The 25809-nt window shown below is 37.2% G+C and overlaps 1 protein-coding gene across 2 annotated transcripts; it reads right to left on the bottom strand.

The window, feature by feature from the left end:
• Positions 1–17: 17 nt before the first annotated feature.
• On the bottom strand, positions 18–24739 carry gldc (glycine decarboxylase). 2 transcript variants are annotated; one of them, XM_014469493.2, is made up of 26 exons: positions 24333–24739; positions 24145–24223; positions 21109–21244; positions 20566–20730; positions 20358–20435; positions 19473–19620; positions 18526–18722; positions 18341–18437; positions 18143–18248; positions 15973–16041; positions 14637–14776; positions 13914–13994; positions 13675–13772; positions 12228–12312; positions 12103–12144; positions 10760–10902; positions 9709–9784; positions 7767–7892; positions 7282–7431; positions 5601–5713; positions 4636–4777; positions 3890–4001; positions 3709–3804; positions 3452–3624; positions 2524–2604; positions 18–795 (listed from the first exon to the last, which is right to left on the bottom strand). In XM_014469493.2, the coding sequence occupies exons 1-26, from the start codon at positions 24645–24647 to the stop codon at positions 655–657; spliced, it is 3189 nt and encodes a 1062-aa protein (XP_014324979.1). In that variant the 5' UTR covers positions 24648–24739; the 3' UTR covers positions 18–654. The 2 variants fall into 2 exon arrangements, with proteins under 2 accessions (XP_014324979.1, XP_023199597.1); XM_023343829.1 differs by lacking the exon at positions 15973–16041 and having other exon boundaries at positions 24333–24738.
• Positions 24740–25809: the final 1070 nt, after the last annotated feature.

The following is a 25809-nucleotide window of genomic DNA, read 5'->3' as shown; positions in this document are numbered from 1 at the left end:
ATTTCAAAACACGTAAACACTTTACGACAAAAATGTTTAATACAACATAGAAAACTATTTAGATTAGAAAATGATTCTTCTACAAGGTTGACGTCGTCACAACACATTTAAGAACAGCTCACAAACACAGATGCATATTAACAAAAACCTACAAAATCTCCAAAAGCTCTTAGGAATCTGAAGGGAAAATTTCCATTTCATAGAAAAAAAAAACAAACAGGCAAAGGAGGAGCATTTTTGTAAATGTTGGAGATCAAAAGATATCAAAGGTTTGTCATGAGACGGGGTATTTTCTGGGGTGAGCGTAGCTGTTTTCAGAGATTAGAAAGCAAAACGCTGCACCCTTTGGTCCGTTTGAAAAGTCCAAGTTGGAACGAGCCTGACCCAACGCTGGTGTAGACCTACAGCACCTTAGCCCAACGTCCACCTTTAAGTCTACAACAGATCTCTGATCCGTTCTAGATCTGAACCGGTTCATGTTTGGTTAGAAGGAATTAACCCCAATCTGCTAAAACGCAACACTTCCTTAAAACAGCAACACATCCGGTCTTTCAATCATTAGGTGTCACATCATCAGTTCACGGTAGCTGGAAGTCTTGAGTTTTTAGTATCGTCCTCTACGGCTGGACGTGGAGACGGCGCTGTGGACTGCGTCTACGAAGAGGCACGCTTCTCCTCGTACGGAGACTCGTAGACCTCCATCGGTGGGCAGGTGCACACAAGGTTCTGATCGCCGTAGATGTCGTCAATCCTGGAAATGGTTGGCCAGAATTTGGTCTCGGGTCTTATGAAGGGCTGTTGAGAAGAAAAAAAAAAAAAGAAAAGCATAAAAATCAGACTACATGAACGGCTCCAAGTTTTCATTTTCAATTATTCAGCGGAAATGCTGAGGGAAATGGGGAGAGAAACAAAAAGAGAATCGAAAACAGACTCCCAATAAATTTTTAATTACAAATTTAAATTTGTTTTATAAATATAATCTGTTTTGAATAATTATAAATTAAATTAACTTCTTGACAATGGAGACAGAAATAGCCTTTGTTGTCCCACAGAGGGGAAATTCAGGATAACATTATTTGCTATGCTCATCTTTCTGATTAGCTGCTAGTTAAATTTATCAAATCGATTTGCTCCTTGAGCTAGAAATGGAAAAGTTTCTAAATAGAAAAAAACCGAAGTAACGATTTGCAGAGATCTAATAATATTTGATGAGAATAATATAAAAATATTACATATTTTCTTAACTGTGGAGGAAAATTGTATCTGGTAATGCATCATCATTTTTGACCAAATTTTCCATTGCCAACTAAAAATCAAAAGGTATGAGGAAGAATTTATGCCAAATTAAACATAATAATTACTGAATGGTAAATAAAACTAAGAGAGGGGGGGAAGAAAATTTCCCTCCCCCAACTCATTTTGTCTATGAGTTTCCAAAGGGGTTCCCACGGCTTGGAAAAGTGTTGATCTGTAGCTGCTTTGTAATGACGTTGTAATGACGCGGATGACGTTTAGGCGTGTAAAAGTCAGTCCCAAATTTCTTCTTGGGTTGCAGGTTCATCAGTTTATTAAACTCCAATAAGACAATTCGTGAATAAAACCCAAAAACTCTAAAGTGCACGGCAACAGGATTTAAACGAACTCTGCTACAGCGGTCAAAAACTTGCATGTCCTTCCGGGTTCAACACCTGCCTGCCTGCAACCTGTCGCCTCTTGGTTCAAATAGTTTAGCCTACAGCCCCATCTAGTGACCAAACACGGGAAATACACATAAGAAGTCAATGGTTCAAAATCCTAGGACAGCCACTATCAAAAGTAAACGGTTCAATTTACTACTGCACCATTTGTACTGATAAAACCACGGTGGCTTGAAGCAAATCTGCATTGTAGAACTAAAACTGTTTCCACATAATAATAAAAAAAACAAAAATAATTTTGAATCGCTTTCTATATACATGTCTTAAATGTGACGCAGTTCAGAAGTTCAATACTTTTAATTTCAAATATTTTCAAGAAAAAGAAAGGAAATTTCTGTTTGGAAAGTTTTTGATTTTTTTTAAACTCAGAAATTTCAGTTTTTTTCTAGAACATTTCTGAGATCTCAAAATTTATGAATGTTTTCTAGCAACATTTATATATTTAAAAAACTGAAGAGTTTTTTGGCAGAAATGTACTCCTTTATTTTTCTATCTACAATAGCCCTAAAACGCTGTCATATATTATAGCTCTACATAAGATAAGAATAAAATCTTAAGGGTAACATAAAAAACTAGCTTTATTAATTAAAAATTAAAATAAAAGCTTATTTTGAAACTGAAAATGCTGTCATGTTTTTTAATTATGGAGTCTTATTAAAATCAAAACTTGACATTTCCTATGTTTCACCACTAGATGGAGACAAAGTGATACTTAAAAGAAAAAATATTAAGCGGATGAGTTCATGTTGTTTTAGGTTAGATTAACAGAGACCAAGATTGAAGGACAGGTTTTCATTTTAATTCCCAGGTTGATGACGACACTCACCAGTGGGAAGGCGGCGTACTCCCTGGAGTACGGTCGGTCCCAGTTTGATGAGGAGATGCATGCCAGAGAGTGAGGAGCCATCTGCACAGACAACAGCAAAAAATTAAAAATAAAATTTAAAAAAATAAACACAGCAAGAAAAGGAATGAAGTCTGAACTAAACACAGCGTTGGTTCATTTCTCCCACAGTAAAATTCAAGAACTTTTCAAGCATTTTTAAAGTTTTCAAACTTTTCCAGCAGCACCACACTTTAAAGATAAAAGTTTTAATTTACTACAACATGATATAACTTATTACCCTATTTAATAATGTCTTCTGATAGTATTCCACATTCTATAGCAGGGAGAAGATAGACTAAAATAAAATAATTTTATGTTTTGCAAAGTCTTAAACAGATCAATAAGTCTTTGAGGCATTAGAAATAATAGATATTCGTTACAAGCAATCTAAACAAATCATGTTAAGGTAAATGACCTTCCCGTTAAAATTAAACACAAAGAAAATTATTTTTAAAAAATGTCTAAAAAATTCCAAGTTTTCTGGGATTTACCAAATAGAAATAATTTTGTTAATTCTCTAAATTAGAGAAGTTTAGTCTGATTTAACTTTACTGAGGAAAAAAATATATATTTTCACCAGGTGTATGAAAATATCTGGTTTTAACTGTAAGTAATGTTTTTCAAATTTAGGCTATTAATCAAGCATCGAATTGAACTTTGCTACAAAACTGTGCAGTTTTAATGTCAAGCACTTTCAAGGACTTTACCCAGAATCAAGCACTCTCCAAACCTTGAAAAGACCTCATTGGATTTCAAGCATTTTCAAGGATTTTTAAGCACCCGTACGAACCCTGTTAACATGTTTAATCTTTGCATTTCTCCCACTGTAATGCATCTTTTCTTCCACAATTAAATCAAACTGGCTCACCTTGAGTGGGTTGATACGAGAGTCCATCCTTCCCTCTTCGATGTCTGCGATCTCCTGTCGGATGGCGAGCAGCGCGTCACAGAACCGGTCCATCTCAGCCTTGTCCTCCGACTCAGTGGGTTCGATCATGAGTGTCCCAGCGACCGGCCATGACATGGTCGGTGCATGAAAACCTGCACAAAAACAGCAACTTATCCTTCTGCACATGCGCTATAGCTTTTGTAACAGATGGGAAAACGATGTCCAGTTGATCTTACCGTAGTCCTGCAGCCTCTTGGCCAAATCGACAGCCTCGATATTTGCGGTCTTCTTGAACGGCCTCACATCCAGAATAAACTCGTGAGCGACAAAACCTGCCCAGAACAAAACAAAAACGGCTGTACCATTAAGACCTCACGTGTCCCAAGGTCATTTATGTTTTTTGTGGACATGCTTTACCTTTCCTGCCTCTAAAGAGGATTTTATAGTGACCTTCCACCCTCTTAGCCATGTAGTTGGCATTGAGGATGGCAACTTCTGTAGCGTGAGTCAAACCCTTTGACCCCATCATCTGAGCAGGACAAACACAACAGGCAAAGAGTTTAACTTTTCCACCTTAAACAAATAAAAAAAATATTATTTTATCATTTCAGACAGACTCAAATCTGACACAATTAAATCTAATTAAATCATAGACTCCCTCTACTGGATGATTTAAGTACTACAAATAAAACAACAGACTGGCATGAAAACTATGGATAAAACAGAAAAGCTCACATTACCAGTTTGGCAGCATTTCAGATATCTAAAACAAAATACTTAACAGTTATCTACATCAACTGACATGAAACTCTTCTCAGCCATATTGTGTGCCCCTAATGCAGCACTGTCAAATTGTAGCTTGATATTTAAATTAAAAGTATCTAATGTCCACCTTAATTTTGACATTTTTAATTTTTTTTCTATATTGAAGTTAAAAACTCAAACTCCAGCTCTTGATGACGGTTATCCTGTATCCGTTAGATGTCTCTGCTTCATCTAAGCTGACAAAGCAAATAATAAAGTTATTAGCAGAACTTTGTTGAACTTGACTCAGTCATTTGATTCAGGCGTTTTGGATCATCTAAAAGTTACAGGATACCGGCCCTTGAGGACTAAAGTTCTGGACTCCAGTTTCCTGAATGTTTAGGCCAATCGGTGCCGACCTTGATGTAAGCCCATGAGATTGGAAGAATGGCGCTGGAGCCCCACGGCGCGGCGCTGATGGTCCCCAGAGAGCTGCTGCTGTTGACCGACTGCATGGCGACCACCGGGTGGCTGGGGAGGAAGGGGGCGAGGTGTGCCTTCCTGACGGGGAAACCATTTAAAATAAGACATTAAATCACAGTAAAACAGACATTGTTTAACCTGCATCTAAAATTTTTACACGAAGGGCCAAAATCTCAAAGTTTCACATTCAGGGGCCAACATTTCCTATTCCCTCCAACCCCAATTAAAAACCCTCAAATATTATTGTGAATTTTCTCTTTTACCTGTAAATAAAACATGGTATGTTTTACATCTACCTTAACATTTACAGTCACTTAACATTTTGGGCTTCCATTATTTAAGTCTATAAAATGTTTTTAATCTATTCCCAGTAATAAAAAATAAGAATTTTCTTCTATGAACTTTGCTGTTTTTAGCCAAATGTTTTGAGTAAAAATTCGCTACATGTTTTTATGAGATAAAAATAAATACCATAATAAAAATCATCACACGTTGATGCTAGACGTATTTTTTTTAGCTGCAGATGCATCATTTGCTACAAATGATCAAGCGTACATTTGTGCGTAAATTGTGTTTGTCCACCTGGAAGAGAATAAACCAACCAAAGACAAATAAATATAATTACATTAAATCATTTTCTCACTTAAAAAGAAGGAATTAAATTATTTGTTTTGCATTTTCTTATGCATTTCTAACATTGTATAAAATAAACTTCAGTAGCTCAATGAAAAATTGGCAGAATGTGTCAATTTTGTAATCTGATTAACCGTCAAAATAGTAGATTAATTGATTACTAAAATAATTGCTAGTTGCAGTCCTGATGTGAACAATAAAAGCAGAGAAATCCTCGGCTTACTGACGTAAGGTTTAAACACCAATGAAAGGTTCTGATGGGACTCACACTCCGATGGGCCCCATGCCCGGTCCTCCGCCGCCATGAGGGATGCAGAAGGTTTTATGCAGGTTCAGGTGAGAAACGTCAGAGCCGTAATCTCCGGGGCGACACAAACCCACCTGAAGCACAAAGTTAGGACAAACTAAGACAAAAACTCTCATCCTAACCATTAGGCCATGTTGTAGCTTTATAATATGTAATAATATGATAATATGTTCTCTGGTTCTCTGGTGGTTCCCATTTTAAAGAGCGACATAAAAATGTCCCAGGGTAAGACAAATACATAAATTATACAAAGTAGACTAAAGTTTCATATTTAAATGAGTAAATATTCCAAATTATTATGCAAATTGGATTTAAGTGTCATAAAGATAAAATTTTTCGTTGTGCTATTAAATTTATAGATGGTATTGAGTGTCAGGGCTCTTTGAATCACTATAATTAATTTCAGAGAGCTGAGTTGATTAGTTTGTGTGGTGAGCTCAATTAAAGGAAATCTACTTAAGAAGGATGTTCCACATTATTAAGCAGGCCACAGGTTTCAAGCAATATGGGAAAGAGAAAGAATCTTTCTGCTGACGAAAATCATCAGATAGTGTAGTGCTGTATGACAAGATATGAAAACATTAGATATTTAATAAAAACTGAAGCGTTATCATCATACTGTGAAGAGATTTGTGGCTGATTCAGAACAAAGATGGTTTGTGCAGATAAAGGCATAATGAGGAAGGTTTCTGTTAGACAAATTCATTGGATTAAGAGAGCAGCTGTTAAAATGGCCTTAAAAGCAGCAAACAGTTATTTGAAGCTGCTGGAGCCTCTGGAACCTCGAGGTGGAGGATCCTCCAGAGGTTTCATGACTTGAAAATTATACTGACCATCATTTGCATTGACCATTTAAGAAAATCTCACTTGCATAATAATTTGGAACACAGTGTACTTTAAATGCAGTTTTAAAGTGCAAAAAAGCATCTTATCAAGTTTTTTTTTTGTCTAGCTTCTAGTACACTTGAATTAAGAGAAAACTAAATTACAAGTAACTTTTTAGCAAGATTTAGGAGCTTGTTTTAGGTCAATAATTCAATAAGTATTGATTAAAAATAACTATTTCGATTGGCAGGTTATATCATTAATAAGGCATTTTCTCCTGTTAAACGTGAAATGACAATAGAAGTAGTAATTTTTCATCAATATTAAGGAATTATTGACCTAAAACAAACTCCTGTATCTCACTAAAAAAGACACTTCTCAATTAGTTTTCTCTTAATTCAGATGTACTACAATATTTGCACTGGAAAGTAGATCAAAATAATTGGTAAGATTTTGTGTTTATGCAGTACAGCAGCAAATAAATTATTTTTTTAGCATATAAACTGATGATGGGTCCAAACAAGAAGTAAGTTTGAAACAAAAAAATGTATTAAAATGTAACTGGATTTGATTCAGCTCCATGCTCCCATCAATAACTTCTCAATTTCGTCAGAGCCCTGAACAGCGATCCTGCAGGAACAGCACCTGCAAATCCCCAAACTCATCATTTAAGTGGAGAACCTTTCCCCAAAATATCTAAAATATTAGATTAAAAGCGATAGCTCACTTTTATCAACCTTAATCCTAAAAGCACGCAGTTCCCTGCAGCCATAAGAATCTAAGTTTTGTCTCCACAACAGAAAATCAGTCTACTCACCTGAGCGTTCATGTTGGCGCCGTCCAGATACACCTGTCCGCCATTTTCATGGATGAGATCACAAACGTCTCTGATATTTTCCTCAAACACTCCAAATGTGGACGGATATGTGATCATCATGGCCGCCAGGCTGGCCTTGTGTTTGTCCACCTGGGAGAGAATAAACCAACCAAAGACAAATAAATATAATTACATTAAAATCTGTACAAATCACACTTACTCTCTGATCATCAAACCAGCCGATATATCAATCTGTAGAGTCTTTTCACCAATAAGGTATTCAACTTATTCAAGCTTTGCTTCATTACAATAAAAACTTGTTTTTAGACCAACACAAAGTAAGCAAGAAAAATAATCTAAGCCATATTGCCTATTTGTAATCTGACCAACATTAAAAAGTTCAAGGTTTTTGTTTGCAAGAAAGTCTGCATATTGCTGTAAACTCTTTCCAAAGCTCTTTCTATCCATCTGTTGTCAACACTCACCAGGGCCTTGAGGTGCGCCAGGTCGATGTTGCCGTCTTTATCGACCTCGACCACCTGAACCTTCATGCCGGCCATCTGAGCGCTCGCTGGGTTGGTGCCATGAGCGGACTTTGGAATGAGGCAGACCTGAAGAGCAAAACACCAAGAACATTCATTAGGAACATAATCCAACTTTCAGTTGGTCAATTTACTTATTAATGCCCCCCCCCCCATTTTTTTACAACAATGTATTAGGGCTATTTTAGTTAGAAATTTACTCCTACTTTTTTTGTTTTCTGCCAAAAAAACTCAAAAATTCAAATTAATCTCAGAAAAAAAAAAACTTGGAAATATACGAGTTTCATGTTTCAAAAATTTACTTTAAAAAATTCACAAGTTTTGAGATTCATCTCAGAAATTTTCTACAAAACAAATCTTGGACATTTGTGTGTTTCAAATGTTGGACATTTTCTGATTAGACTTAGAAATTTCCAAGTTGTTTTTTTTATATTTCTACATTTCACAACTGACGTTGGAAAGTTTTTTCTAGTTTTTCTAGAAAATTTCAGAGATTAATCTCAAAATTTCTGCCTTTTCCAATTTTTGAAGTCCAGAAATGTACATGTTTTTTCCAAAGAACTTCTGATATAAAAATTTCGGAGTTTTATGGCAGAAATTTTCAACTTTTGGAGCTTAGGAATTTCAACGTTTTTCTTAGACATTTTTTGGTGGAAATGTACTATTTTTTTTCTACCCATCATGGCCCTAATATGCCGTCATAGTCCAGTTTTGTGGGAACCTATCAGTTGAAAGGCTTTAAATATGGGCTGCAGAACAAAATCTAAAACTTCACATTTTAATTTTTACAAAAAAAAAAAAACAAACACAATTGGCTTTTCGTCCTGCAGTTCTCCTGAGGTGAAACTCTGCAGCTAGTTTTCCGCTGCACAGCTGTCAGCCTTGGTACTAATAAGTAACCAGCTTGTTGGCGGCTAATTGATTTCATCCCTTATTAGGACGACACTTCTGGCGTTTTGCAACTTGGTCACAAAGACTGGCGGGGCGCTTAGACCTGCGGGTCGGCCAAAGTTAACAGACGGCCGGCTGGTGGAGTCTTAGAACATCCAAATATGGAGTCTTGAAGGTGGATGGCCTGTGGTTGGATCACATCGCTGTCAGCCCCTTTGTTTGCACTGTTGTCAGATTGGACCTTGACTGTTAGCAGGGATCATTTCGCTATCTAAGATGTACTTATGAGGAAGGAATTGAAAACAATCCCGCAGTCAGCCGTTATTTAATCTGAGGCCGTTTTATCAGCGTCCTGTGCCGATTACAACCAATCAGCATGTTGGGATTCTGAAGGCGGTCAGTCATACCTAAAACATGTTTATTTGTGATGTCAAAATGACCTGCTGCAGAGGTCAACAGTAAATCTGACATTCAGGATCTTGTAAAAAATGTCCTTTAATAGCCCTTAGTCAGCAGAGGTCAGTGAATCAGCACAATCAGAGGAAGAAAAGATGATCTTTGCACATCAGATATTCACAATCATAAAACCTGCTTTAAATTTCAATCGTGCAACAGTTGATTAGTTATTTCCGCTTTACTTTAACCAATGTTAGTCTCTTTATTTGTATTATTTTGGGGAGTAAAATACAACGATGAAGTTTTGATAAGACAACCACTTCACATTCATCTTTGTGCATTCAATCCGTCACCAAGCTGCAGCCAGGAATCATTACCTGTGCAGAGATGTCTATCCTGGCTCTGCTGAACTACTATATGCAGTTGTTATGAAGAGTTTTCTGAATGTTTGAAAGTTAGAAAAGCCTGAAAAGATCCTTAATATATAATCTGAGACTTAATTGAAAGGCTTAATAAGTATTTAATCCCATTATTCTCCAGATAATCCCACTGAGTTTTGTCTGGTTTGATGAGATTTTCTTTCCACGATCACACTTACACTCCTGGAGTCTTCTCCCTTTGAGTTCAGGTAAGCCTTTATGGCGGCCAGGCCGGCGTACTCCCCCTGAGCGCCGCTGGAAAACAAGGCAAACACACGACGGTCATGCATCTCACATTATACTTTATTCCGTCAAAGTCCAAAGAGCAGCCTGTAGTAGCAAAAGAGCAACAGGACAGATCAGATGAACAGCTAGCTCCATGATAAACCCTCTTAGCCAACACTGCTGATAACAGGTGACTGTGCACTTTATCAAGAGAAACATGAAAATGTATGAAGCATGTATTTCCTCCTGTTTGACTGAAGAATAGTGGCTGAAACCAGCTATAAGTAAGATTACTTTAGACTAAAAATCAGCAATAAAACATTAAAATCAGTCTACCACATCTGCAAACTGGGCAGTAAGAGCTCTGCCTGCAATGTAAATTATTCAAGACGCGACTCAAAATATCCCAAGAACATCCAAATCAATTATTTAAACTACATAATCTGATCAGACCAGATGCATTTGCCCCAAATGACTATGAAGTCAGGATAAATACTAACACAAAGTTAACACAAGATGTAAGAAAGTTTGTGTTTGGTTGATTACTTCTTTGTGGCAACAACAATATTTCAGAAATAGATTTTATCCTGTCAGAAAAGCCTGTTTGTTTCAATTTAAATGATGCCACATTTGTGCAGAAAATGTTTTTTGTCAACAAAACAAAAGATTTGAGGATGTGGTGTTAAATAACCGGCCTCTGCCACAGGTCTGGTAAATAGTCTGTGGTAACACTTTATTTGAAGAGGTGTTCATAAGACTGACATGACAACTGTCATAAACATGAAGGAGTTTTTGTGAATATTTACAACTGCTTTCATGTAGTGTTATTTGGTAAATAGTGACAATTTTAATGCAAAGTTGCACTAAACGTTGCATTAAAAGGTCCTAACTCTGAAGAGCTTACAATAAAGCTCTGATAATTTCTTAGATTCCTTCCAAATTAAAACATAGCTTTTGTCTAAATAACCCACGTTTACAAGCTACAAAAAGCTGAACAGGCGTCACCTGTTCGGCTGGAAGGAGATCTTATCGTAACCCGTCAGCTCACAGAGATCCTTCTCCAGCTGCCGGAAAAGTTTCTGGTAGCCCTCAGCCTGGTCCAGAGGCACGAAGGGGTGGATGTTGGCAAACTCCCTCCAGGTGATTGGCTGAGGGAGGAAAACACAGTAAGACAAAAAAAACAAAAAAACAAATCAACTAAAACTAGGAAATGAAATCAGGAAACGGACTTCATTGTCTAATTAACTAGAGAGTCCAGTTGTAACACTAGATGCCCATTGGCACCACTGGTAGAAATGTGTAAAAAGCCTGAAAAAAGGTGACCTATTAAGCTTCCATGAACAGGTTAGGGTAGATGAATGGCCTACACAAAACATTACAGTTTTTGCACAAAATCATTCGTAGATAGTTAGAGTTTAGCTGCTCAGTTCTGCTTATTTTGAGCTCCTTTCAGATTGAGCTGTTTTAGGGCGTCTTGTCACTTTAAATCCAAATAAGTTGCTGCTGGCCAAGCCCCCAACTTAACGTTTACAATCACACCTGAACATGGCTGGAAACAGATGAACAGTTATACAACCGTACATCTGGAGATAACGACGCAAAGAAGGATTCTTCATGAAACCAATAAAACAATGGACAACCCTGACTATCCTCCACGTCTTGGGAAAATGGATTCACTACAACAAATCTTTCCTGCCAACAAACATCACCATCTACAATAACTCTGAAGAATTAATGATTTACAATATTTAATTTCTCTTTGGGATCAATGAAGTATTTTGAATTGAAAAGCAGAAGTAGAGCCTCCTGCAAAACCAACAAGGATGCAGCAAGTGATTTCTGGATGATAAGTGAACAATAAAACACTTGTCTTTTCCAGCAGCCATTGTGCAGCACATTCAGCAGTGCTGGAGTACTGGAGCTCTGTTTGGGTTGCTAGGTAACTGCTGACTGACTCAACAGTGAGGTTTTCGAAATGGCTCATTTTCCAGACACCAAAAAACAGATTGACAAAAACAGCAAGTTGGTTATTTCTAAAAGTTTGTGATGTTTTTAGAGGTAGTCGAAACCCAAATGGAAGTTTAAAAACATGCAATAGTTTAAAAGAAACTGACCTCTATGTCACCTTGTTTTTTAATCGCAATGAAAACAGAAAATAATTAAAAATTGGCAAATAATTTGGACATTAAAGATAAATAAATTATTAAAATGCTTAAATTGCATTTATTGTTACAAATTTACTAATATAAGGTTTTTTTCCCCTCCCAGAATTAATATACTCAAATTAAAAGCTGTATTTTTCTACATTTTCCATGTAAAATTATGCCACTGGGATAAAGCAAACTCACCATGAGTTCAGACGAACTGTTGAGCTTCATAGTGCAGGAGCCCTAAAGACAAAAAACCTTTAATCCACCATTAGAAAATATATTTATGTATTTATATCCAAGCATCAATAAGTTTTAAGACTTACAAGTGGTATCATGCTGTGCACCAAGGAAATGTCTTTGTTTTCCAGCCTCTTCATGTATCGAACTATGTTTGTCTCAGAGTGATAACTGAATAAATAACACAAAAAAAAAACAACACAAATATATATATGTATATAGGTTACAAACAGTCAAAATTCAGCTGCATTAAACCGGACAGTCTTCATGGAGATGGATGACGAAGCGCTTTTCCTCGTATCTCAGTGACTATGTAGAAAAATAAACGGACTTGGACTTTATGGCTCCAATAAAGATTATATGGTTGAGTTTTAGAAACCAGGGGAGACATGCAGGAACAGCGTTTGATCAGCCATTTCGTTACAACAACAGAGTGGCAGAAATCCCCAACTCAGAGCACCGTACTAAATCTACCTCACAGGGATTTAGCTTCGGCTCACTTCTTCCTTTGAAAACATAAACTCCAGAAATTTTTCCATAATATTGCAAGTAAAACTTTTATTTAAATGGCTTTAACATCAGAGGTGATTGAAGAAAAGATGAAAATGTTGGAAAAGTAAAAGAACCAAAGAACCAGTATTCACATTTTGCAAAGGTACTTGCATGCCTTAAACTTTTCATTTAGTCATTTTATAACCACAAACTTCAGTTTATGTTATTAGTATTTTATGCAGCACATAGCTGGATTTATATAAAGATAATATTATAGATGAACTCAGGTTATTTCAGGAAAATCATAAATCATCAAAAATCATAACTATACATGAACGCCACTTTTTTATTTATTTTTTTTGGTGAAAAACTTAAAAACCACACTACAAAAACACAAAATCTTATCAAATATTTTTGGTCTGGTTTGTAGTGCAAATATCTTAGTACACTTGAAATACGAAAAAATTACTTACAAGTAACGTTTTAGCAAGAAATAGGAGTTTGTTTTAAGTCAATAATTAATTCACATTGATGAAACAGTAACCGTTTCATCCAAAGGAAGTTATTTTACAGTGCCTCATGTACGACATCTCAGTCACTGTTATACTAGATCAGTCACTGTTTCATCCAAAGAGACACCCAGCTGTTGTCAGAGAGGTGAGGCGAGATTTTTTCCACTTATGACACGACATTTTCCCCATGTTAAAAGTGAACTAATCGGCCAGTGGAACTGGTACCTATTCCATAAATATTAAAGAATTATTGACTTAAAACAAACTCCTACTTCTTGCTGAAAAGTTACTTGTGAGTTATCTTAGTCTTTTTTGAAGTGTACCAAGATAGTTTCAGTAGATTCTAGACAAAAATATTTAACATTGTGTTTTTTCACTGTATGTATCATCCTCCTTTCACTTGTGTGTTGTTCTGTCACATAAAATTCCAACAAAAAACATTAAAGTTTGTGTTTGCAAAAGGACATAATGTGAAAAGGTTCAGGGGGTGTGAATATTTCTGGAAGCCAAAAGCAAATTTATGTCCAACCTGTTGAAGACTTGGTGAGTGAGGAACTTGCTTGTCCTTTTAAAAGGACTTCCCATGATTCCCTTCACTCTCTCGCCCATCTTTTCAGCAATCAATTCCTGCAAATTATATATATATAAAAAAAATTTAAAAATCACATGATGTGTTCAACTTTAACTGCATTTTGTAAAAGATTGGATTACAAACACATATCACTATAGAATGAAGGAAAAATAAATAAAACTATAAGTTTAACGTACAGCTGAAGATTCACAACCAAAGACCCAGAGCAAGTCATCCAAGTCCCTTTCAGTCACCGTTTCATCCAAAGAGACACCCAGCTGTCAGAGAGGCGAGAAATTAAATCAAAATACAAATAAAACACAAACTTTACACACTTTAAAGTAGGAACATTATTTTACACTGTCTCGTAAAAATTCTAAAGCTGTAAAATTATAGTACGGACTATAATTCTATAGTCTAACTCTCTTTGCACATCTCATAAAAACTCACCACCACTTTATGAAGACGAGATGTTTGCTGTTTTTCTGGTTTACCACCATCTATCCTTGCAAGCCAACATGTTTGGTTTTCATGTATTTGCATATTCAGATGAGCAACATTTATAAATGTATAGGTTCTTTGTTGCTGCCTTCATTTAACATTTGCTATTTTTACTGATTAAAGGAGGCAAATTATCCACTTTTTTGTACATTCCAGTAGTATTATTACGGCCCACCCTCAGACTAAACTGCCTTTTACAATCATGATAATCTCATGTCAACTTTAATTCCTCCATTCGTTGCAACATCAAATCCTAGGAGCAAGTTGAAACCTTTCTGACTTCTAACGTTTTTGGTATTCAGCTTCGTTCCCCCTCGGTGACTAAACAACAATTTTTCCTGCCAAACATCATCACCTCTGTGCTTTCAGACAAAAAATAAAACCACAACAAAAAAAAAAAAAAACATGCGGGCACTCACCACTCCTTCGGAGTAGACGCGCAGATTTATCTGCCTCTGCATGGCTCTCTCCAGGATGTCTTTGGCAGCCACGCTACAGTTTACCTTCAGGGTATCAAAAAACATGTCGCTGTGCAGCCGATGGCCCGCTCTCTTCAGACCTGAAGCAAAGCAAAGAGAAGGAAAGCTTAGTTTAAAGCTCATATAGATGCACCCTACTCAGTAGAACTTAAAGGGGAAAAAACTATCAAAATGGCTGCGTTTTGATTGAGTTCCAACATGTAAAAAAACAAATACCGCCATAAGTTGTAATTCTAAATTGGAAAATCAGAACCTTACTTGGGCCAGACAATAAATGAAGAACAATATTTATATATTTATCAATAATACATTCGATAGAATATTCAATATATAGAATATTCACTGAACTCCGATTAATAACCGCACAGCATTCTGGGAGATGTAGAGGAAAGACTTTAGCTGCTCAACCTCTCACAGCTAGAGCTAAGCAAAGCTGATGGAATCAACTGACTCACTCACTTTTTGGTTACCTAGCAACTCACTCACTCTCTGTTACCTAGCAACAAACTGCTGGGTGACTTGCCACTGTGCCTCATAACTGCTCAAAAGTCGACAACGGCACGGAGTGAAAATTGTGGATAAAACAGGAAAGACCACATTACCAGTTTGGTAGTATTTCAGATATTTCAAAACAAAAAACTAAACAATTTGACCGCTACAAAATGCTTCTGTCATGATACATTTTTCAGCCATATTGTCCAGCTGTAAACCAACCCCAAGTTCAGATTCAATATGGCTGAACTTTAAAGGAAAGTTGTGGGAATTAACTTTTTGATAATTTGTACCTTTTATATATGCAGCACACATTGTACAGGACATTTGTGACCATTTTCTTTCTATGTTACATAGAATGGAGGAAAAAATGGTGTCTTTTGTTAGAGGTTAGTAGAAATAATCAAGACCAGTTCTTCCAAGACCGAGGCCAAGGCCGCTCCCTCCAGTGCCAAGAGAAACGCTGAATGTTTAGAACCTCAGATCAATATTATAAAACATCAAAGGTAAAACTGAATTTATGCTTTTGATGAAATGAGCCTTATTTTTTTGTTTTTATCAGATGCTGGTTCAGTGAGTTTTGCACGTAGCGCGGTGATTCTGATACTGATGGAAAGAGCAAAGTTTGCGCCTTAATTTTAAAAAGTTGCTTGTGTGGCTGAGACAGCGTTGCAATAATGTTGCTGTTTTTTACCAGGCAGGTTTTGCATTCATTTAGCTTTTTATTTTTAGCTGCCAAGTGTTAAAACTGGGTGTTGTGTATATCTTTGTCGCTGTAACTTACTTTTCCTTGTATCCGCTGTAGATGTAGTAAAACTAGATGTCGTCTCACTCACTTCACATGTGGTTAATCCTGGCAGTGGACAAAATTTACAGGTTGTCCGGTGTTTGTTTTTTTTCTTTCACTTTCTTAAGATTCTTTATGTGTTTAAAAAGCAATTTTAATAATTTTCTGTGGTCAGGTTGCAGGTGTTTGCTCAGAATGTGAAAAATACATGCATAAACACTTTTTTGTGTCTGAAAAATGCCCGGTTTCAAAAACCTTTTGAATGTAATATCACAAATCATTATTCACTGTCCCCCACCTAGCAACTGTAACAAAACCCATTACCTAGCAACCCAAGCTGAGCTCCAGGACATTTGGTCAGCTGGTTTTACCGTTGTGTGGGCTGTACAATGGCTGTGTTTTGTTGTTGATTTTCCATTCAGAAACCACTTGCTGCATTCTTGTTGGTTGTGCAGGAGGCTCTACTTCTGCTTTTCAAAGATGTAGAGTTGTATAGGGCCATTTGTGCGAGTGTAAACATTAAGTTTGGGGGCATAGCCAGCAGCAACTTATTTGGATTTAAAGTGACGAGAGGCCCCAAGACATCCCATTATGAAACGAGTTCAGAACAGGCAGAACTGAGCAGATTAGATCTTATTATCCAAGAATGATTTTGTCCAAAAAATGTGATGAACATGTCTTGTATAGATGGATGGACCTATCCTAACTTGTTCAAGAAAGCACATAGGTCATCTTTAAATCAAAGCACCAAATGCCATCTGGCATTGTAAACATTCACATGCATGACTTTCAAGGGAAAGCAAAGGCCATCTTCTACAGAGACTCCACTGAGTTAAAAAATTAACAACTTAACTCTGCTATTGAGTGAATGAGCACAAGCAGCCAAAGGATGCATTACACAAGGACATTGACCTTCGTTTTATCAGAAGCAACGCAAGACAAAACAAGAAAAAAAAAAACATCAATAGCTATCAGTATGAACAGATGCCGATGAGGGTGAACCAGGAAAAATCATTTTTCAGGCGCTTGAAGTTCAAAACCAGTAGAATTTACAAATCCTTGTGTTCAATACATAGTACCAGCAGTGTTTCCCCATGTTTCAGACTTTCACATGGTTGTTCAGTACCACATGTTAATTAGATAAAAAGCTACAGAAGAGCAAATAATCAATTTTTCTTTGTTTAATATGCCAGTCAGATATATACGATTGGTGGCAAATCTCAAATTATTCCCACTTTGAATTCTGACTATTAATTTCTTCCATCCATATAAAGTTGTTTATTTTAACTTCTGAGTAAAAGTGGATCACAGAATTAGATCACATCTTTTAGTCAATCAAGCAGTGCCAAAGGATAAAAATATTTCCTTTATCCAATGACAGTTAAAATGGCCACCAACTTTCCCATAACCCTGGACAAACAGGTAATGACGGATAGATTGATTGATTGAGGGAAAATTGAGACAGTCCAACTCCAATGGCAAGACGGTTTTAAAATCTCTGTCAGCATGGCAATATTTGGAAAATTCAGTATTTCATAAAACTATAGTTATTTTAAGTTTGAGAATCATTAGTTTGGACAGATTATGAGTTAGCTTAGGATTTAAACTCCTGTATTTTTGAAGAAATAAAATTGATCGAAAAGCCCAAACAGGTGAGAAGTGATCACATAGCCTGAATTTGAGATGCTTCATTGTGAACAACTTGTTGATTCCAATGTGGCAAAAATTTAACAAACCAGGACATCAACAATCATAAGAATGCAAATAAAATGTAATATGAGCCAAAAATACTGCCTCAAAGTCTGTTTTTAAAACAAAGGTCTGGCTTTTTTTAATCACATAAACTCCAGTTTCATTTTGAAATAAACAGATCTCACTGACTAAACAGATTATACTTTTATCCTTTATTACAAAACTGCATTATCACTTCACAGCTGCATCGACTGAATCTTTGAAAAGAATTTAATACCAACATATCATCGACATAATGGTTTAGCCTCCAATAAAAACTCAATAGGAACTTAGAAAATCTTTATGCTGAAACACAGAAACTTGGATTCACAGCAAAATGGTCACAAACTCACTAAAATAAACAAAAAAATTAATGTTTAAAAATCAATTTTCACAGAATAACTAAACCAACTAAACCACTGCAGTGAGAAATTACCTTCAGCAAGGATCAGAGCAGCATTGTGTGTCCTCTCAGCAATGTGTTTAAGTCCTTGAGAGCCATGATAGAGGGCATACATGGCTGCCATGTTTGCAAGCAGAGCCTTCAAGAAATAAAGAGATCATTTGCAAGCAAAATACAAAAATGTTAACATTTGGGTTAAAAAACTTTAAGCAAAAGTGAGCATGGTCATACTTGAGCAGTGCAAATGTTGCTAGTCGCCTTGTCTCTGCGGATGTGTTGCTCTCTGGTCTGCAATGCAAGACGATACACTTCCTTCCCTGCTGCATCCCTGAAATTAATATATATATTTTTTTTAATGCTAAAATAAAACCAGACATTTTTTAAATGCTGATTTAAAAATGAAAGTTGATTCTCACCTGGTGACTCCAACCATTCTGCCAGGCATCATCCGGACCAGGTTGTCTTTAACGGCGAAGAAGGCGGCGTGTGGGCCGCCGTAGCAGAGTGGGACCCCAAACCTCTGGGAGCTACCCAATGCAATGTCCACTCCGAACTCTCCAGGGGGGCGGAGAACGCAGAGGGCAAGCAGGTCAGTGGCACAGCAAGCCATGGCCTGAGGAAAAAATAAACACCACATGGGTTCAGACAGAGCCATTGTTGAGCAAAATAAAACAACTCTTGGCTGTAGGAGATGAACCAAGAGGGTTCCAGTGGAATTTATTTTCAATCTGGAAGTCAAAACTTTCACAGATTTAATTTGAGAAATTCCCCACTGCTTCTTTGGTCCATTTCAAACAAAACCTCACTATGAATTTAAATGATAAATGGCTTCAAAAGGATTTTTACACTATAGTCGCACTCATAACATATATACATTCAGAGCAGTAGGTAACCAGGTGTTGAGTGCCTTGCCCAAGGGAACATCCACTTGTAAAAGGTGAGAAAGTTGGAATAAGCAATTTTCAGATTATAAGACAACGTTTCTTCCCAGTGTGCCACAAGCATCCCATCAAATTATGGATGAACAGACAGAAATCTTAGTAAAATAGAATACGGAATATGGTCTGGAAACACAATTTATACTATATTCTCTTTCCAAACTAATCAAGATATTAAAGATATTTCAGTTGAACTCCAAACTGCATATCGGTGACCCAAACACAGCTAGTAGTCACAACATAAATACTCTTAAAGTATACATGTGTGTCATCGGCATAAAAATTCACTTTTCTTTTTAAAACCAGCCAATTTAGACACGTTTACACTGACAAGAAACAAACCAATGGTTTCTCTTTGCAATCGTTCACCAGACTCCTTTCACATGATAAACGTGTGGTGTTTTATGTGGTTAAAGCACTCTTACCCCTCCCTTGTGAGCTCTGTCTACGAGGGCAGTGAAGTCCTCCACTCTGCCGTCAGTGTCTGGATACTGGAAGAGCACACCACTTACATCCTTCCCACTAAAGTCCATCTCATGAGGCAGCTTCAGAACAGTTTTCACTCCAATATAGCTGCAAACAGAGAAAGCTTGAGGTAGATTATTGGTGTCCAAACTTTTTGCACAAAGGGCCAAAATCCCCAAGTTGAAAGCATTCAATGGCCAACGTTTTCTCCCCCCTCAAATAAAAACCAATAAATATTATTATGAATTCTCCCTCTTTTACTTGCACAACAGTAAATAAAACATGTAGTGTTTGGGTTCAACTCTATAAAATGTTTTTAGATCATTTCCAGTAACAAAAATAAGAATTTTCTTCTACAAACTTTGCTGTTTTTAGCCAGATGTAATGGATGGGTGTACATTTTCAGTAAAAAACTAGCTAGATGTTTTTATGAGATAAAATTAAAAGCAAAAAAAGTAACTAAAGAAAAATTCTGTGTTGTACTTTACATTTTCAGTTTGAGAAGATAAACTTGCCATTATATTAAAAAAAACACAAATAATTTTGGAAGGCCACTTTTGTGCCATTCTTGAATTGCAGTCCAACAAAATTCATCCAAGGGCCACAAATGGCCCCCGGGCCTAATTTTGAACACCCTTGAGGAAGATTTAATGTTTAAGACTCCTGATGAGCTACATCAGTCACGTTTAGTTTTATTTGTGTACCACATTTAAGCAACAAAGCAGTTCAAAGAACTTTATAACATAAAAATCATCATCAATTGTGATTGTATAATTAAAGTTTCTTTTCTATTTGCTTGTACTTAGCTGTTTTTAAACAAGTAAATAAAGGTTTATAGGACATACTTGGCTCTGGTCTGCACCACTGCAATGGTCTGAGGATGGCAGCGTGGGTCAATGTAGAACGTTCTTCTTTTGTTCTGTCTGTGGGAAACAAAACCAACCAGCTCAAGCATCTATAACCAAAGCTTCATCTTTATTTATTAATATTCTACGCAACTCATAAAACTTTGTATTCTGAGTATAATACTCCTACAGGCTAGAGTTTGTCTACCTGTTGCAGAGCTGCATGGCCTCTGCAGCTGCCGTCCCCTCATCCAGCAGGGAAGCATTGGCGACAGGCATGCCTGTGATGTCACAAATCATCGTCTGATAATTGAGAAGGGACTCCAGGCGACCCTGAGAGACCTCCGGCTGGTAAGGCGTGTACTGAGTCACCCTGAGGACAAAGACTGGCTGTGAATCAAGTGAACGAGTTTGGACACAAGGACAATAGGCCAAAGTTGCTGATAATCAAGGGAGCGGGACGGCCAGAGGAATGCATTGTGTGTCTCCTCATGGCCAGGGAGTTTGGATAAAACATGGCTGCCTAGGATTTGGCCGAATGAGAATCTTGTCAAGCAGAAAGCTGCACAGAAGTACATCACCTGCTTTTACCTGAGGCAAATCACAAGACCTCAGATTGAAGGCACGTTATGCACAACAATTAAACTTCAGGCAATAACCCAAACTCAAACTAATTAATTATTTGTGATCACAAGACAACCTCCTCACAGGACCTTCCTTAAAGTTTCTCTGGTCGTCTGAGGACACTCACCAGCCAGCATTCTCCAGAAGATTACGCTGGATGGGTGGCGGCACCGAGCAGTTGTAGTAACCCATACCGATGTAGGACCTCCAAACTTTGTTCTTTGACGCAATCTTCTGCAAAGCCTCCAGAACCTCATTTTCACCTAAAAAAATAAATAAAACAAAAATTGTTGTTGCACATCTTCTGCCAAATAGCACACACATGTTACACAGCACAGCAAATTGGGGCATAGTTTTCTATAAAGAAATATACATCTGTTCATTTTATACAGGAGCACTGAATTTACAATACTACATTTTATTACTTATTACCCTAAAAACCAGAGTTGGGTAGTAACAAGTTACATTTACAAGTATTTTTGCTACGCTGTACTTTTTAATTTTACTATGAAGTATTCTACTCTTACTTAGTTACTACCCAACTCTGAAAACAGCACACCAAGATTATACAATTTCGGTATAATCTAAAATGTGACCAAAAGGTTTTGGCCAACATGTGGAATAACACGCTTTAATCAGAGGAATCCATAGCTGAATATTTTTGGCCTCCAAACCAATGCAAAACGTAAAAGGAAAGGCCTAGTTAAAGCACAGACCTAAAATCAATATAAAATCCATGAAATGAGTCAACTGTTTGTTCAAGAACCCATCTCTACAGACATACTCTGTACTATTCACATTTATTATTAAGCATGAGAAAACCATTTTTCCTTTTGATTCCAAATTTAACTCACTGTTAAAATGAACCTCAAGCATTATTTGTTTAAAAGTAGCAACAAATTGCAGTAAAACTTTAAGTCCATATCACCTATTCTGACTGAGGGATCCTGAAAAATCTCTTGTTTCTAAAATAACCGGGAACCATCTGCTGGTGCTCAATTTATCCACATCTATCTATCTACCTGCAGAAATCAATCATCCACTAGCAGATGACACCTGTGGCGTCTTTCCCAGTGTTTTCCTTTTTTCTGAGACATCGTCGGGAAGTTTCTGCGAGTGAACGACCTGCCTCGGATTCCTCTGGCCTTCCCAGCTGCCTAGCAACTGCAAGGAAATGGACAATACCACCCGGCTGCACCAAAAGCCCCGACTACTCCTGCTTTTCAGAAAAGAAACGCAAGAAACTACTCCTCTGTGGTGGACAACTGGATATTTACAGCTTTTATTTAAGAAAAAAAAGGAAGTTCACATTAAACTCTGCAGATTTACATCCAAATTAGAATGAGACATTTGTATTTTTTTTAATAAGTGGATGCTCATTTTGTCAAACTGCTTTCCCATGCTTCCAGAGTTTTGCAGGGCATAATAAAAAGCCTGATTCAGGAGCGTCCAGGAGGGCTATTGTTGCACAGAGAATCCGTAGCTGGATTTGCAAAGCAAAGCTCTTCAAAGCTGAACAAGCAGAAAAACCAGGACAGCCTCCAGTTTTCTCCTTCAGCTTGGTTTGCTGCGTTATGAAACCTGACAGAGTCAGGATTGGCCAGAGCAGGCTGACCGGGTCACTAAAAACAAAAATAAAAAAATCCAAATAAAATGCTGTTTTAGCAATGTCTTTAAACGTACTCAAATATAACAGAGATTACTTGGAGGTGGCCGTTACTGAAGTTTGAGATTTAATAATTTGTGACCAATTAATTCACACCTAGTAAATCTTTAATTGAAAATGTTTTTCTGCATTTTTCCAACCCAAACTATAGCTCTGTCTTTGTGTACAGACACAAATGAGTCAGATTAATTTGTAAAAATAAATAAATCAATAAAAATTGCATAAAAGAAAAACAATTTTTCCTGAAACAGTAACATTTTTTATTATATTGTTCCTAAAACTGAAAGTACTTTTAAACAACATGCCAGAGAAAATGTTCTAGGCTGTAAACGTCACCCCTCCCCCACCTGTTTCTGGTCAGCTGGCTAAAAGAACACTGCTACACTTTATCTCTGCTTACATGGAAGATAAATTAAGACTTATAGAAATATTTCCATCCAAAAACTACAGACTGTCTGTGAAAAAGAGAACAGCAATAAAGAATAATATTCAGCGCAATAAGCAATTAAAAACTACAACTACATTAAATAGTGATGGTGCTTCTTTTTTTTTTTTGCTTAATCGCTACACATCAAAATGATAAATATGACAAAAAACATTCTCAATAACTATAATCATTTTTTATAGTTTTTAAGCAGAATCATAATAAAAAATTCCCACAGCATGATGCTGCCACCAGCATATTTGACAGCTCTTGGCTTCTCTAATAAGAGTTACAACATTTAATTTCCTTTGGAATCAATATATGAATTGGAAAATTAACTCAGTGTTTTTTCTGCTTCATGTGCCTGCGCACATTAATTTAAGTATTTTATTTGTCATGGATAGTTTTTAACCTTATTTTCCAAATCTATGCATTATTTTATGACATTAAAGTTGTTTTGATCAGAACTCAATGGCAGACGATTTGGTTACATTTGTGTATAAAAACAAGCTTTCATTAATTTCCTCATCATTTTAAAAAGATAATGGACGAAATGTTGGGCTTCTCATAATGTTTCACTTCCTTACAAAACAAACTTTTGGAAATAAGCTGCATCCTGAAACACGGAGCAGAAGAGGAGAGAAAACATCGAGGTCAGTCTGTGAAGCAGATCACACTGAAGTCACCTTATTAGGAACCCCCTCGGCTGTGATGTAATGTGAACGCTGCAACCAGATTAAACTGGACTTGGGACCGGAGCTCAGGGCTAAACTTTACACTCCAGTTGCCATCCTATGAGCATCGGCTTCCCATCAGGAGATTGGTGCTGCTCGCCGAGTTTCGCAAAAACAACTCCTAATATGTTCAAAGGAAGACTTAACACACAATAGAGGTGCAACCTACATTTCAGCCACTCACTTGGCTTCATTGGATGAGGGGAGACTGAGCCGTGCACAGTAACTACTGCTGACTGAGACAAAGAAAACTACCATTTTCTGTCTGTAAGAAACTCGAAAATGTTGAAAGATTCAAAATCCAAAAGGGGAAACGTGGTGAAATAAACCAAAACTTACAGATTGGATCATCCATCTTCAAACTGCGCTGAACACGGATGGAGGATGGAACTGTGTTTTCGATCAACTGGGCGACTGACTGCGAACAAAAGCATTTCAATAAATTAAAGGCGCGCAATAAATAAAGAGTGTAACTTAATGCGATTAATATAAAAGCCCAATAAATATGATCAAATTGCTAATCTTACCTCGAGTCCCAAAGCATCCAGCATTTCTCTCTTCTCCCTCTCACCTGGACCGATGTGCCTCTCTGCAAAGTCATCGTGCCGGGGTAAAATCCGCTCGATCTGCCTGGAGGAGGCGGCTGCAGACGTCCTCAGACACCGGGCTCCTGCTGCCGCTGCCGCTGCTGCTGTTGTTAGGGACGCTGAGCTGCGCTGGAGCCGGATCCTGCTCTGAAGTTTCCAAACCACGCGGCTCCTGTCGCTCAGATGCCTGCACGGTGCGCTCGGATTCACCGACTTGGCCACAAAGACCCTCCAGGACTTGGCGCAGCTCTGCATCTCCGACTCAATGTGCCGAAAAAAAACCCAGTGAAGCTCTATTATTCTCCTCCTTTCCTCTCAGAAGAGGTTCCCTCCACTGTGCGGGGAGAAACGGCACACTTTATACTATTGCACAGTTGCACAAGAGCGGACCAATCAGCGCGGAGTTGCTGCGTGACGCAGTGACGAGCCCCAGCAAAACAGCTGCTAAACTTTCTCACGTGCCAACCCCCAATGACCAAAAGAAGAAGAAAGAGGAAATGTGTCGCTAAAGTGACCTTTGAACCTGATTTTGGTCTAAAGTTCTCCTGGACTTTAGTGCGATCAGTGATGCTAATAAATGTGCGCAAAGGGAATTTTATAGCGTCAACTGACAGATTTTCATCACCTCATAATCAAGGGGCAGGAAATTAGGGCAATTCCTAATTGCCCCTGTCAATAAAAAATGGATAATAGGGTTGTTTTAAATTGTTTTCGGCAATAAAAGTTAAATGTTACTACTTCCAGACCATGTATCGTGTCTGTATGAAATGGTTTGTTCCTGCTTTAGCGAACTTGACGGTCACCGTGTTTAGCAGTAAGACAAAAACGACAGTGGTTATAATTATGCTGTCAATAAAAATATTAAAGACGAGTTTTTAAAAAAGAAAAGTAAATAAAACAGAAAGGTGTCAGTTTCTAACCAAGTTTTTCTACAAGATCGTTGATTAAACCAGTAATATTATAAGCTAAATGGATTTAGCTAAGCTAGCTAAGCTAAAAGGTTAATAATCACTAATTTAAGCAACTCCTGCAGGAAAACTGGGTTAGAAACTTTGTCTTTCTTTTATTTTCTTTCCTTATTTATCTCAGCTAGGAAGAAAGACAAAAGAAAAAAGTGTCGATTTGTGGTGTAGTTTTTCTACAAGAGTTGATTAGACTAGTGATTATTAACCTTTTAGTTTAGCTTCAACCTTTTGCTTAGCTAGCTTAGCTGCAGACTCCATTTCACCAGCATTTAATCAGTGAGGAAAACGATTTACAAAGATATTTGTGTATTAAACTTGATCCTGTACCTTTTACTACACTTAACAGGTGAGTCAGTCAGTCTCACCATAACCGCTCATACCAGCCTAATTCCTCCTGCCTGTCCCAGTGCAAAAAGTGAGAAATAATCTTTTTCCAAATCAGTTTCTTTCAA

Source organism: Xiphophorus maculatus, chromosome 12, assembly GCF_002775205.1.
Source record: "Xiphophorus maculatus strain JP 163 A chromosome 12, X_maculatus-5.0-male, whole genome shotgun sequence".
In the NCBI taxonomy this organism is placed as follows: Eukaryota; Metazoa; Chordata; class Actinopteri; order Cyprinodontiformes; family Poeciliidae; genus Xiphophorus; species Xiphophorus maculatus.
The sequence above is the reverse complement of the archived record's forward strand: the minus strand, read 5'-3'. Positions and strand labels throughout refer to the sequence as shown.

Coding starts and splice junctions, on each gene's coding strand:
- gldc (XM_014469493.2), bottom strand. CDS start 24,647: ATGCAGAGCTGCGCCAAGTCCTGGAGGGTCTTTGTGGCCAAGTCGGTG. Junction 12,313..13,674: donor ACTCACCAAGTCTTCAACAG/GTTGGACATAAA, acceptor TTATTTATTCAG/TTATCACTCTGAGACAAACA. Junction 5,714..7,281: donor GCGCCAACATGAACGCTCAG/GTGAGTAGACTG, acceptor TTTGTGCTTCAG/GTGGGTTTGTGTCGCCCCGG.